General features: G+C 48.1%; 1 protein-coding gene across 4 annotated transcripts in view; it reads right to left on the reverse strand.

The window, feature by feature from the left end:
* INSC (INSC spindle orientation adaptor protein) overlaps nt 1-13619 on the reverse strand; it is a 126738-nt gene that overhangs the window by 83903 nt on the left and 29216 nt on the right. For 3 of the 4 annotated variants that reach the window (XM_046014273.1, XM_046014274.1, XM_046014275.1), the window contains exon 2: nt 10313-10413. The exons of the other annotated variant lie outside the window; for it this stretch is intronic. In XM_046014273.1, coding sequence (XP_045870229.1) covers nt 10313-10413 — 101 coding nt within the window. The remainder of the gene's footprint in view (nt 1-10312; nt 10414-13619) is intronic. 4 annotated transcript variants of the gene reach the window in all.

Below are 13619 nucleotides of genomic sequence, written 5' to 3' on the forward strand. Positions count from 1 at the left end.
GGTCCCACAGCCAGTGTGTGCTGGGGCCAGGCCTGAGGCCCTGATGTTCCAGAGCTTTCTGTGCACCTGCTCACCAACCTGTCCTAGGAGCTGAGGACAAAACCAACCAGGAGAAAATTCCAGAAAGCACAGAGCTCAGCTAAGACCCCGAACAGGCAAGAAAGTACCAGGAATCCACTCCAGTGGTAATTCCAACAGCAGCTAACATGCAATGAGCAGGGCAGTGCTGTAAGCCCTCTCTATGTATTATCTCTTTTAATCCACCCTCTCCCCACCCTGCAATCTGAAAGAGAAAAGTATTATTGCCCCCATTTATAGATGAGAAGACTTCTGTCAGAAGAGGCCACGTGGTGAGTTAAGTGGTAGAGCCATTACTCAGACCCAGTCTGTGTCCCTGCTCCTATCAACTAAACACCAGACTGCCATCATGAAGCCATCAAGAAGCTGTGAGCAGGATGGCTGAGGGCCACAGGAGACAGAGGGCCTGAGTTGGCCTGGGAATATGTATACAAAGGAAATGACATTTGCCCTGGTTCTTAGAGAAGAGGAGCTGACCAGGATGACAAGGGCAAAAAGACCTCTGCACAAACGTGGAAAAGCCTAGAGGCCTAAAAATAGAAATACACCAAGGATTCTCACCGGACTCAAACATGGGTGTTGGGGGGCTCCACGTGAGTGGCTGGGGAAGGACCTAAAGGGGGAGATAGAGGCCAGGTGATCAAAGACCCTGACTTGATTAGTAATTTGGGTTTAATCTTAAAGATAATTTGGAGCCACAAAAATGCTGTAGAGCAGGGCAATGCTATCATTGTGCAGAGAGTTAGTAGAAACTGGATCAAAGCAAGATTAAGTACAGAGGCTGACCTACTGGGAGCTGGTGGGCATAAAGCAGAGAGAGGATGGAAGCCTGAACTAGGCAGTGAGTGACATGGGAGAGGAAGTGACTGGTCTGGGAGGGAGAGGAGAGGATGTGAGGGTGAAGGAGGGAAAGGGGCAGGGCTGGCTCCTGGGTGTCTCGTCTGGGTGAGATAGAAAACCCACACAGGGAAGAGCTAGTTCTCATTTTGCTTGTTCTAGGGCGAGGCATGATAACAAGTGGGGTACACAAGGCCACAGCAGATGGGGGGCCCAGGCCTAGACAGAGGTCTATCAAGGACACCCCACGTTTTTTCAGGGAAGAGACTAGGCCCAGTGAACTCGGCATGGCCCCGCCACAAGTCGGTCCCCTCCCAGCCACGGCCACCGTGCCGCCACATAATGAGCTGCTCTTCTCAATTGTGGAGTCTAGGGACTGCGGCTCATTAAGGTTTGGACTGCGTTAGTGCTCAGCATCCCATAATTGCATAGCTCGCCTGACTCTCTGTCATTAGCTCTCCGCTCTCTGGGCTCCACCTCTCCTATTGGATTTGCTGACTGACCCCAACACAGAAAGTCTGGCTACACGGTGCAGCTCTCGCCGTGCAGTGGGGACTGCCTGCTGGCCCTGAACCTCGCAGCTCCCAGTGGTTTGACCAGCCTCAGCCATAAACTTTGAGCTGCCATTTCCCTACACATGAACTCTTTCCTTTGCACGTCCAAACGACTGATCTGATTACTCACAGAAGAAAGGAATTGAAAATTGAGGTCAAAGCAGATGGGCTGGCAGCGAGTCACATTCCCTTCATGGTGGAAAACCACCACAGTCAGGACAGGGTAGGGTCTCTGGCCAAGGAGCCTGAGAGCCAGGGGCCAGGGCCCAGGACTGGGGTTGGATTTTCTCAGTCTCCCTCACAAACTGGAATCTAAGCCTGACACTATCAAGATTGTCCCCACCCCTGGAGAGCAGGGAAGGCATCGCAGACAGTGAATGGGACTCCCAGGAGCCTGCCCAGTTCTCACCAGAGAGCTCCAGAGACAAGCAGATGCCTGCTCCATGAGTAACCCCCTTGTTCTCTGATGGCGGCTTTCCTGGACATCTGGAAGAAGGTGACCAAAGCCTAAAATCTGGGTTTTCTGTAGTCTGGCAGATTCCAAACACAAAGCCAGACGTAACCACAATCATCTCAATATACCAGGGTACTGGTAGGATGATTTTTTTTTTTTAAGCTGAAATTATCCAGGATGGAGTTGGAAGAGGGGAAGAGAAGAGTGTAGTCTCATGCCAAGAAATTACAGTATGAAACAATGGGGCCCCTATTTCTATTTCTAAAGTCAGGGGGAATTAAGTACCCATCCAGCAAGCAGGGAGGCTTAACACCAATAGAATGCCTTCTGTATACCAAGTGCTCTTTCCTTCAGCCCCTAACAGCACAAAGACGTTAGAGATCACCATCCCCATTTTATGGGTGTAGAAAGGGGCTCAGAAGCATGACATGACTTGTCTAAGACCTCACTGCTAATAGTGGTAATAAAGCTGAATGGATCAAGTGTTTATCACATTCTGGACTCTGTGTTAAGGGCTTGATTCAATCTTAATTGTTCACTTAACCTTCAAAATAATCCCATGAGGTCCACATGACCAAGATTTGATAGATTAAGATTTGATAGATTAACTTGGCCAAGGTTACACAGTGGATAAGTAGAAATACATAGCAATAAGAATCCAGGCACTCTGAGACCAGAGCCTTGCTATGATTTTGCTGCTCTTGGAAGTCTTCAGCAATTGAGCTGATATTCCCACCCTCAGATGCACAGCCAGCGCACTCTCTACTATGGTAGAATGCCCTTCCATGACATAGCAATACCTTTTTAAAACTTACAGTCATCAAAGACTCTGGCGTGTCCAGTCATTTTTCAAACCCTTACCCCATTTCTTTCTGGGAGAGAATCGGATGTATGTTGTTTGAATTCGGGACTGAGCTGTGGCCCACTGGCCCCATCATCACATACCTCTGTTTGAACACACCAAGTTTGCACCAGAAGGACTATCAGAGGAGGGAAGCCAGGGATACCATGCAAACAGAGGGGGAAGTGACCCGCTCGGGACTTTGGCTGCAAAGGGGTCCCCTCCTATCCCTCCTTGTCCTGCCTCTGCTTCTGTCTCTTGGATTGTCCCCTTCAGTCATCAAAGCCCATCACTGGGGAAAGGCCACTGTTCCTGACCCTTCAGATGCCAAAGGGAACAATTCTTCCCAGCTCAGCAGACCCAGGCCCTGACCCCCAGCTGCTCGTACCAGTTCCTCATCCCTAGCTAATTCAACTGGCCTGGCATCCAGTGCTCCCCCAAAACACTGGGGGTCAACAGTTTATGGAAATCTATGCCGACACTCTCATTGATTCATTTTTCATCTCTGTTCACTTAGAATGGAACTTTATTCCTTCAAGGTCCGAAATTTGGATTCCTCTGCCCTACCCTATTCTACCCACTGTGTGGAGTGTTTTCTGTAAAAACAAAACAACAACAAAAACCACTCTACTATGCCAAGAACACTTGGTAATGGCCTCCAAACTTTACCAAGCACCCCCAATGTGCCAGCACTAGGCTAGAGTGCTGCAATTTAAGAGGGAGACAGTGGGAGGAGGATCTCCGGGAGTGCGGGACCTTGCACAGTGACACATTCCCTCCACCCAGCGTGGCACCTGGCACATCATAGGCACTGACAAGTGGAAGAAGAGATGTTTAGTCTAAGCTATGATATCTGAGAAAGCTACCAGGCCAACACCAGAAGGGGGCTGTTGAGTTCTTCAGGAGAGGAACCAGAATTGGAAGATGATGGGGAGTCTGATGGGAGAAATAGCCTATACAAAGGAATGAAGGCATGGGACCACATACTGGGAACATGGCAAGTCCTAAGAACAACCAGAGGCATAGAGGTGGGATCAAAAGCAAGGAGGTCAAATTACAAAGCACATCTGAGTGCTAGGGGTCATGGATTTGTCTGTCTTCTATTCCACCACAGCAGGGCACTCTATTCCCCTACAGAACATTTCTCCTGGTTACACCAGGGACTTCCATAAAATCTGAACCAGGCATACCTTCAGACTCTGGAAGGGGCTCCCATGCTAGTAGGTCCTGCAGTTTCCATCCCAGCTTCAAGGCAAACACTAGACCTCTTTGTGCATGTCACAGGAAGGAATGAGAAGACCTTGTTTTGGTCAGTGGGATTGCTTTCCCAGCCCTAGGCACTAAAGTGTGATATTTTTATCCAGAAAAGGGGACAGACGATCCAAAACTCATTCACAAACTCCTAGCATGTTAGAACTAGAAGGGTCCCTGAGGAAGCTTTAGCCTACTTCCTCATCTTCAGAAGAAGAAACTCAAGCTCAGAGAGGGAGAAGGACTGTCCAGTGACACACAGCATGTTAGTGCAGGCCAGGGCTGGGAAGAGAGGAGGGAGGGTAGGAAGGATGGAGAGGAGGAAGGGAGGGAGGGAAGGAGGAAGGGAAGCTCTAGTTTCTAGTCCATACTCCCCACTGCACTGTGTTTTCCTGCAAGAGATTTAATGATGAAATTGCAGACTTTTTTTCCAGTAAACATAAAACCAAAGACTAAAAATATTTCTGAATTACTTTTCTTTAGAAGAAAAAAAAAATGTCTCTCCAGCTTTCTGACTCCATCAGCCAATTAAATCTTTGGCTTCCACTCAGAAAGAGGATTTAAATTAATCAAGATAAAACTAGCTTACTCTTTCCCTCCAAGCAGCAACTTTCTACCGAGAAGAATGAGAGTAGTTTGCTGGAGACAGGAGTGTGTTGGGGAAAAGAACAAAATCCAAGCCATTTAATTTAACTTCTTACACTCACCTGAGACTCCTCAGCCATTTGTCCTTCATTCATCAAACATCTATTAAATATTTATTCATTCAACAACCACTTATTGAGCTCCTCCTGTGTGCATTCTAATTACGGGAGCATAGCTATGAATCAGAACGTAATTCGGCCCTCAAGACATGGACATTTGTCATTGAGTAGGGTGATGACATTTACATAAATCATCACCCTACAACCCAGGGCCTGGCCCAAAGTAAATTCTGAGCCCAAAGTAAATCTCGTTTGAATGAATGAGTGAATGAATGAAATCAGGGTCTACTACAGATCACTGCTACATGAGAATTCCACCGGGGCTAGGACACAGCACTTCCAGAAACAGCTTAAGAAACAGCTCTGAAAAGGCAGGACTCCACAAATGGGCAGGTGGGGCTCTGAAGAGCATTTTGAGAGCTCCATTCACTTCTCCGAGCCTCAGTTTCCCCACAACCATGACGGGATCTGAGGAAATTTCCAGCACTAACCTTTGATTATTCTCTGAGCCCAGTTCCCGGCACTTTATGGGAGTTTAAACCCAATCTCTCTTCCTAAAAATAACTATTGAATCATTGTCCCTCTGCCTTCTCAAGGTCATGCCTGCGTTTCTGTGGATTTCTCTTGGGAGATGAGAGAAGTGAGGGAATTCGATTCTAACTTTGATTGGCCTTCCTCTCTGTTTAAACAAGAGAAGAAAATATTCAATTATCCCATTGACAATTACAGTCTGCACATTTCACCGCAGGCATAGAAAACAGGCCAGCAGTAGAAAACCAGCCACAGCCCAGGGGTGCACACATGCAAGCCATTATCTATTCGGAGACAGGCAGGCCTGCGGTGGCCCCCAGTGGCTCAGAAGCTGGACGGCTCCTTGCCAGCAGGCCAGGCCATCCGGGAGGCCGCGTGCCATTAGGGCCAGCAGCCCCCATCCCATCGTCTCAGACTCCAGGCTGAACAGAAAGCAGGTGAGAAAGTGAGTCACTGACAGTAAGTGATCCCAAACCAAAGACCCCGGCTGTATCCTTGTACGCACGCAGGCCTGATCAGGTCAAGAGATAAATCAGTGAGTTCCACGAGGAAAGGGAACCATGTCCAATTCTGTCACCAACATGTCCTTAAGCACACAAGCATCATACAAGGCCCATGATCTGCGTTCAAGAGGAACATGTAGTAAAATTTGTAGAAGGCTAACGAGTATGACTACCTGAAATAATGTGTGAGTGGTTTGTTTGTGTGATGCCCTCAAGAAGACTGTGGGAAAGAGACTGGTTAGGGTACTGGCTAGCACTCAGGCTCAAGCATCATCTGGAAACATCTAAGCTCTGCTCCTTATAAGCTCTGACCTTGCGCAAGCCTCCATTTCCTCGTGGGGCACATGTATGTGCTGCTCGGATTCCCCTTTAAGGAAGGACTTGTTGCCTCCAGCTGCTGGGAGTATCATTAACTTACAGCCTCCAGCCATCAGGCTCTTAGACTGTCTCAAAGCCACCTCACCTAAGGTCATGCCCTGTCCACAGCTACCCTCTTGAAACACATATCAAGTGGGGCATGAATGAAGGCTGTGGTCACCCTGGCCAATGCACAAAACTGTGATTCCAAAGCTCCCTGTGAGGGTAGCTGAAATCATTCAGCCCATCTTCTCCCTCCCCCAGTCCTGCTTCTGTCCTCTTCTTTCCCCAGAGGCTTGGACCCAAAGGCACTCCCTATTAACCACCCTGAACTCTCAACTCCATCCCAAAGGCTGTTTCCCAGAGAACCCAACCTGTGACACAAAATAGAGATAATAACCAGCCCACAGATGCTCTATCTGACAGGCAGGTCAGGGGTAGCCAAGGTCACAGGGCTGGTAGGGAGGAGCATTGGGACTTGAGTCCAAGTCTGATTCCAAGGCCTGCATGCTTTCAACCCCTTAGGCCCACATTAATGTTTCCAACAGTAGGGTTTTGTTCTTTGACTTGTTCATTATTTTTAAATCTGAAAGCTTTCCAAGAGCTTCAGATGGAGTTGGAGTTGAGAACCCTGACGCTCCCTCTCCTATTGCCCACACCAATTCAGCATGAGATCCCAGTCCCTGATGTGGCACACTGGGGTGCCCTGCCCTCTATCATCTCCCCAGAGTCCACACCTAGATAGGTCTTTTTTGGTGCTATTTATTCCTAAGTGTCTCAAATACCAAAGGCATACCACATAGGAGTCACCCAAGCTGCTGGCCGATCCCACGCAACTCGACAACATTGATTTATTTTGCATATTGAAGTGAACAATGGCACTTTAGAGTGAAATTCAGTTCCAGCGGAACACAGCAGAGAGAAGTCAATTATCCAGCATTAATTATGTATGTGGGGACAATAACTGTGGTGATATTCCTCACTCTCTAGGCCTCTAGAGCTTGGAACAAGAGGAAAGAAGGGTAGCTGCTATTATCTGTCCACGGTGCAGACTGGGTTGGATAAATTAACCCTCCTGACACCCTGTGAAAACACATAAGCCTTCTTTGGGAACACGGTTCATGCACCCGCCCCCAGAACACATGAAATTCATAGGCTGCTAGGTCCAGGGATCGCATTCCCCCAACATTCTGGCCAGGCCAGGCTCTGAATGTACTAAAGGAACTAGCACCTTCTCTCTGCCCCTCCCTCAGAACTTTAGGGCTGAAGACTTTCTAAGCAAACCTCTTCTCAGGTTGCAGCTTTGTGGCCAGCCAGAACTCTTGGGGTCACGTTAGTCCAGGGTCTTCCTCCCAAGGTGAGTGTGTGTGCAATATCAACCAGAAACTCTAGCCTACCTCTGAAAGAAGAGAAATCCAATTTCTAAATCATGGTCATGTAATTTAACTTTCTGTATTTTTTTAAACTTCTGAGGAGATTGGAAGTGAGGAGGGCTGGGGGGTAGAGGTTCCCCAAGGCAGAATAGGTGCCAGGGTCTCATCTACCTTTGTCCCAATTTGCTACTCCAGGGACCCAGTCCTCATCTGGAGAGCTTAACACTGATGGGACTGTTCCCGTGTTTAGGCAGGTGCTTTATACATATTATCTTAAATTCTCATTACAACTCAGTGATGAAAGTGTAAATATCCCCCTTTTATAGATGAAGAAACTGAAGCTCCTAACTAACATGCAACAGAACCAAGAACTAAGTTGAGACTGTCCTGGTCCTTAACCACTGTCTTAACCTGCTCTGTGAGAGCAGCTTCCCCTACCCCAACACAGGGACTGGGGGACCATCCCAGGACCCAGGAGGCTCAGAGGAAGGGTCTTAAAGCCTTATTGTGTTGGGTGAAGTCATCAAAAGGACACAGCGCCAGTTGACCCGTGCGCAGGACCCTGGCCATCAGAGGCTCCCCCCACACACCTCATCCTTGGAATGTGCATTCCATTTGCCTTCCCCACTCCCAGAGGCTGCCCCAGGGATACAACCTTGAGATAGTGATGGGATGCTGAGACCATCTGGATGGTATACGCAACTGAACCCACTTAAGGCCTCCATATAAACTTCTAAGATCTGGTGGCAGGTGCGGAATCCATGTGTCTTGCTACCACTGAAGACAAGCTCTATATGTAAGTTCCCTTGCCTGCTAAACCTGCTGCCCACCAGTCTGGAGTGGTCTGCCTCTGTCTTTGGTCTCTTCCTGCCATCTGCTTACAGAGGCTGGTTTCAGATTGCACCTGGGAAGTCCCCAGGTGCTTCTGAATCAACACACCGCCCATCTGGTACGTAGGTACCAACCTACTGCCTGGTTTGGACAGGAGCCAGGAAGACTACGATTCCACTTCATCTACAACAGCTCCGCTTCCTCCTGGTTTAAAATACTGGGAGTGTCTGTGGGTGATTCTTACTTTCTCAGCAAGGTCACTGGCCAAGAGGGGTCCAGGAAGGGATTTCTAGAAGACTGCTCTGAGAGCCATGGTGGACCTCCGAAGTCAGCCGGCACTCAATAAACAAGAGCGCCCCCCAGGTAGCGTTCCCTGCACTACAGACACTTTGTACCCACTAATTCCTTCCGTTCACATGTGAACCCTATGAAGTAGATACTCTTTTCATCCCCATTTCATACATGAGAGAACCGGAACCGAGGGGCTGATGGAGTGTGAAAACTTGCACAAGGCCACACAGTCCTAAGAGGTAGACCCTGCCTTTGAAACCAGGTTGCCATGAGTTGAAAGCTGAATGGCCACTGCCCACCCCGTGAAAGGCCATTAGCTCTTCCAACACACGTGGATTCCAACGGGTCTGCCTCTCACAATCTCTGAGCTTGGCCTAAGGCATACCATGTGGAAAGATATTTGGGCCCCCATAGGATCTCTTATTCTCAGCGTCAGGCTGCACAGAAAATTCCCAGCTATATCTCTAAGAGGGTTTTCTATTCTAAATGGCACACACAAGCTATATGTCATACCCGTAAGCCTTGCTGTCCTGATGACTTTGGGGGAGCAGACAGATGACCTCATAAAGGTTAACCCAGTACTAGTAGACTTTCAGCAAATAGTCAACATTTTTTTTTCTGATTTTAAAAGCAACACACACTTAGAAATATACTCAAAACCCAAGCAATGTAGAAATGAATGATGATAACTCAGGTGGGGTGTGGTTAAGGACAGAATAAAGTTCAGATGTCCATGATGCCCATGATATGCAAAACAAAACCTACAAAACAAAACCAAACAACACAACAGTGACTTAACAGTCTGACAAGGGCTGCTTGGATTCTGTTACCTCAAAATGGCCCCATCAAAATGTCTCAGAAAAAAAAAAAGAAAAGAAAAGCAAGATGGAAGCCTCGAACACTCAGTCGCACAGGTCCTCCGTGATGAAACCTGCATGAGAGAGGAAAGAGCCTGGTCTTCCCATGACTGAAGCATTTCCAAAGTCACAAACCTTTCACGGCCAAAATCAGGACAATCCTGGGGCCACTGGGACAGCTGGTCACAACAGATTCATTGTTCTGGTACTTTCCCCTTTGGTTCTGGTTCTGACCTTCAGGACCAGCCAGGTGCCCAGGGCTTTCAGCCATGTGAAGTCTTCTCTGGTGCCCCCGTCTCTCCTTCCCACCTCATCATCTGGGCTTCAACTTCTGCTCAGTGGATTCCTCCCTCCTCCTCCCCATCTCTCACCCCCAACCCAACTCAGGACAATAAATATCCCTAAGGATCAGCTCTGTGCTTTGTTCCCTCTCTGGTGCTCTGGGACAAGGAGAGGACACTTAAGGGTAGGCTGTCCCTTTCAAGAGACTCTGAAAGAGGCTTCCATAACCCTGAGGGACCCCCAAGGACTCCAGCCTCCTGGCCCAGGTGGGATCAGGAGCCTCCTCTGGGATCCACTATCTTAAGCAGAACATCCCATCAATCATTTGTTTCACTATCTGCCTGCATCACAGACTCCAGCTCCTTGGGGGACTGGACATCAGGCTCTGATGTCCTCCGTGTCTCAGGGTCCAGTTCCACCAGGCTCTGCTGAGTCAACATGGCATCCCCAATACCTTGCCTTAAGCTTCCTGTCCAGGACAGTGCACAGAGAGGCGGGACTACCTACAACTTCAAGATCCTGGAGCTGGGTCTCAGCCAGAGGCCTGGCCCTAAGAGACGGGACTTACCGCTGACCGGGCAGAGGGATGGAGTCCAGATGCCGGCCTCCAGGCAATGCCATCATGTTGATCCCAATTTGCAGCAAAGCCTTCCCACAGTGGTTGTGACCCTGGAAAAAGGGAGAGCAGGCCAAGGTCACGGGATGCCCTGAGAGAGGAGGTGCAATGATTTTCTCTCCCAGTTTCTGGCTACAAGGAGCCAAGGCAGGTGCAGAGGGAAGGCCCCCTCACCTTCTTCTTTTTGAACCAGCTTAGACTCCACTGTCCTCACACAAGTAGTGTAGGACTTAGTCCTATGTCCCAAGCTCACTAGGAATCCCTACAATCTTTTATCTCCCATTATCAAATATTTGACTGACCCATCTCACTTTGTTCCAAACATTGGGACACATAGACCAGCAAGTATTACATGATACGTACTTATACTTAAAAAGTATCTATGGTTTATCTGGAATTCACAATTATGGGCATTGTGTATTATTTGCTAAATCTGGAAACTCTACACGCTTATTCTCCATAACCATCAGAGCACTGGGTTATTCACTTCGATTATGCCCTGGAAATGTGACTCTGTAATGAGCATGGTGGTTGCTTCCCCAAACCATTCCACTTCAGATGATATAATTTCACCCAAACTGCTACTGACTGGTTCAGGGATAGGCATGGGACTCAATTCAGACCAATGAGCCATGACAGAATTGCTTCCAGAAAAAGTTTTCTTTCTCCTAACTGCAAACCACAAGGAGACAGTATCTGTCCCACTGGACCTGAGCAAGGAAGCACGTCACTTCATTGCTGCTGGAGACCATCTTGCAATCAAGGGAGGACCCAGCTGGGAGAATAAAGTTGGCACACAGAGAATAGTAAGTCTGGGTCCTTGATCCCTGAGCCACTGAATCAATCAGTAATCCCTGGAGTCTGGCCCACCCCTAGGCCTATTATGTAAGATAATAAAGTTCTTGTTGTTTAAGTGAAGATTGTGTTGGTAGACAGCCAAAAGCAGCCTAACTGATAACGGTAAACCAGGTTCTAGGGGCCTCCAATCCCAGCACTGAGGACCTACCTGGTTTGCCTGTGTCTCACAGACTGGACCAAGACAAGAGTGTTTTCCACCTGTTGGACTCCTCCTGTCACCTGTCCCTTCCTTGTTCCTCCCTCTCTGCCACCTCCTTCTCCAAGCCAGGGATGAAGCCCTCCCCAAGGAAAAGGGAGATTCTGCCGCTTTTGCCTGGGTAGAGCAACCCAGGAGAGGACTGGCCATCACCTGGCATGCCCTGAGCTGAAGAACAGCAGATTTCAAGACTTTCTGAGAAAACACAAGTATGAACTTGTGGGAAGAGAACAGCTAGGAAGGGTAAGATGAGTCCAGAAAAAGTAAACTCTTACTCCATGATTACAAATGACCCCGATGAGAAAAGAATGGAGGAGGACTTTAATTAACAGTGATATCGCTGGACATAATGTACCCTTTATGAGGCATGGAATAAAGAAGAAAACAGTCGATCTGGAAAGTATGGGAGCCAGGAGCTCAGAATAAACTAGGGCATTATGTAATTGCAGAGACTCACTCCCACTGCCTATTTTCCGGTCTGCAGGTCCCACCACCGTAGGAGCCCGGTAACCCAAGGGCCAGCCATGCAGCCAGCATTCTATATATCTGTTGAAAAGATGAGTGGAATACATTTTTAATACCTTTATGCTGAGTCCGAGTTCTTTTTCTGTAACTGAGAATAATACTATCTATTGTATCTATTGTCAATGCTATCTATGATAACAGTGACCTGATTTAAGGACTGTGCAAAGTGTCAGGCCAGGGTGAGAGTGTGATAAACAGTAGCCCTTTGTTATTCTCATGCCCAGAGAGTCTGCTGTACTCTCAACCCTGTGGTCCGCTATGCTGAAGGCGACGCAGAAAATGAGACAAAACTCAGAACGCTTTGATCCTGCTTGCTTGACGAGAGCCCATCAACATCGGCAGTATCGCCATTGTTATCTCTAGTGTTATGATCATGATTGAAAAAGTGTATTTGTGGGACCCAGTGAGTCAGCAGTCTGAAAAGGATGGCACACAAGAAAAAGCTAGAAACAACAAAAGGAGGTAACTGTTCCTCTTCTGACGTGCGGGACCAAAGAAACCCAAAGGGAAATACGAGCTTCGGAGAGTGAATGCTAAGACGTCATCAGACAGCAGTGCACAAGCAAATCTTATTTTACTTCCACTCCATCATCAAGCAGAAAGGGATACAGTGTACAAACAGGGAAGGGGGGATTCAAGCTTATGGGCCCCAAGGCCCTTCAAAGGGTGATCTAGTCAGGGTTCTGTGAGGAGATGAAGCATGTCCTTGGTATTGGGGGAGATTTGGATCCAAAAAGTTGTATCTGATGCCTCCAGACAAAGGGAGAGCTGTCATGAGCAGAAACCTGAATGCAAGAGAATGACCTGAATTTCTAAGAGGTAGATTCTAGAAACATAGCTCAGTGACCCTGAAATCCTAGAACAGATTCCTAATTGCTGATCTGTGAGCCCCTCAGGAAGAAGCCAGCCAGAGCCCAGGAGGAACAAATCAAGCCCAGACAATTGGCTTCCCTTTCATTAGGGACCGTGGGCTCCTAGCAGAGGGGAATATGACAATAAACCTGATATATCCTGATTTCGTTAAAATGTCTGGGTGAGATGTCCTTGTTCATCCATTTCACCCCTGACCTCCCAGCAGTTGGGCCAGTGGAGACATCCAGCAAACAAAACCTTGGTTCCTGTGATTGCAGGTTTTCCCAGGGGCTGGGGAAGCCTCGTGGGGACATGTGGGTTGCATTTCCATTCCTGCCCTGTCTACTGACTGTATTATTTATACCTGCCTCTTTCCCCCAGTGGGACAAGGCTCCTCAATGCCTGGAAGCACATCTTGCTCAGTGTGAGCCTGGGCCCAGGATCCTACATGATGACCTGCATGGTAGAAGCCAGGATTGTGAATCAGACTAGCTCATAGAGGAGCCACCGCTCACAGGCACTGGCGATGGGGCACAGGTAAGAGAGAACATCCGGAAGGTAAGATAGGAAGTACCAAGAGTTTAACCCAGCTGACATTTTTTAAATGTCTCTAATAATAATAATGGCTAGCATTTTTCGAGTGTGTGCCATGAGCCAAGCACTGTTCTAAATGCCTCCTATAGTATTAACTCATTTTATACTATCATCATGCCCATTACGGAAGAGACTCTGAAATTCAGTGGTGGTGTGTGTGCATTGCTCAGGGTCACACAGAGGACTAGGGTCCAGGCTTTAGGATTTCGGGGGAAGGTCCTGGAGCAGATGGAG

The sequence above is a fragment of the Meles meles genome, chromosome 8 (genome assembly GCF_922984935.1).
Source record: "Meles meles chromosome 8, mMelMel3.1 paternal haplotype, whole genome shotgun sequence".
Taxonomy (NCBI): domain Eukaryota; kingdom Metazoa; phylum Chordata; class Mammalia; order Carnivora; family Mustelidae; genus Meles; species Meles meles.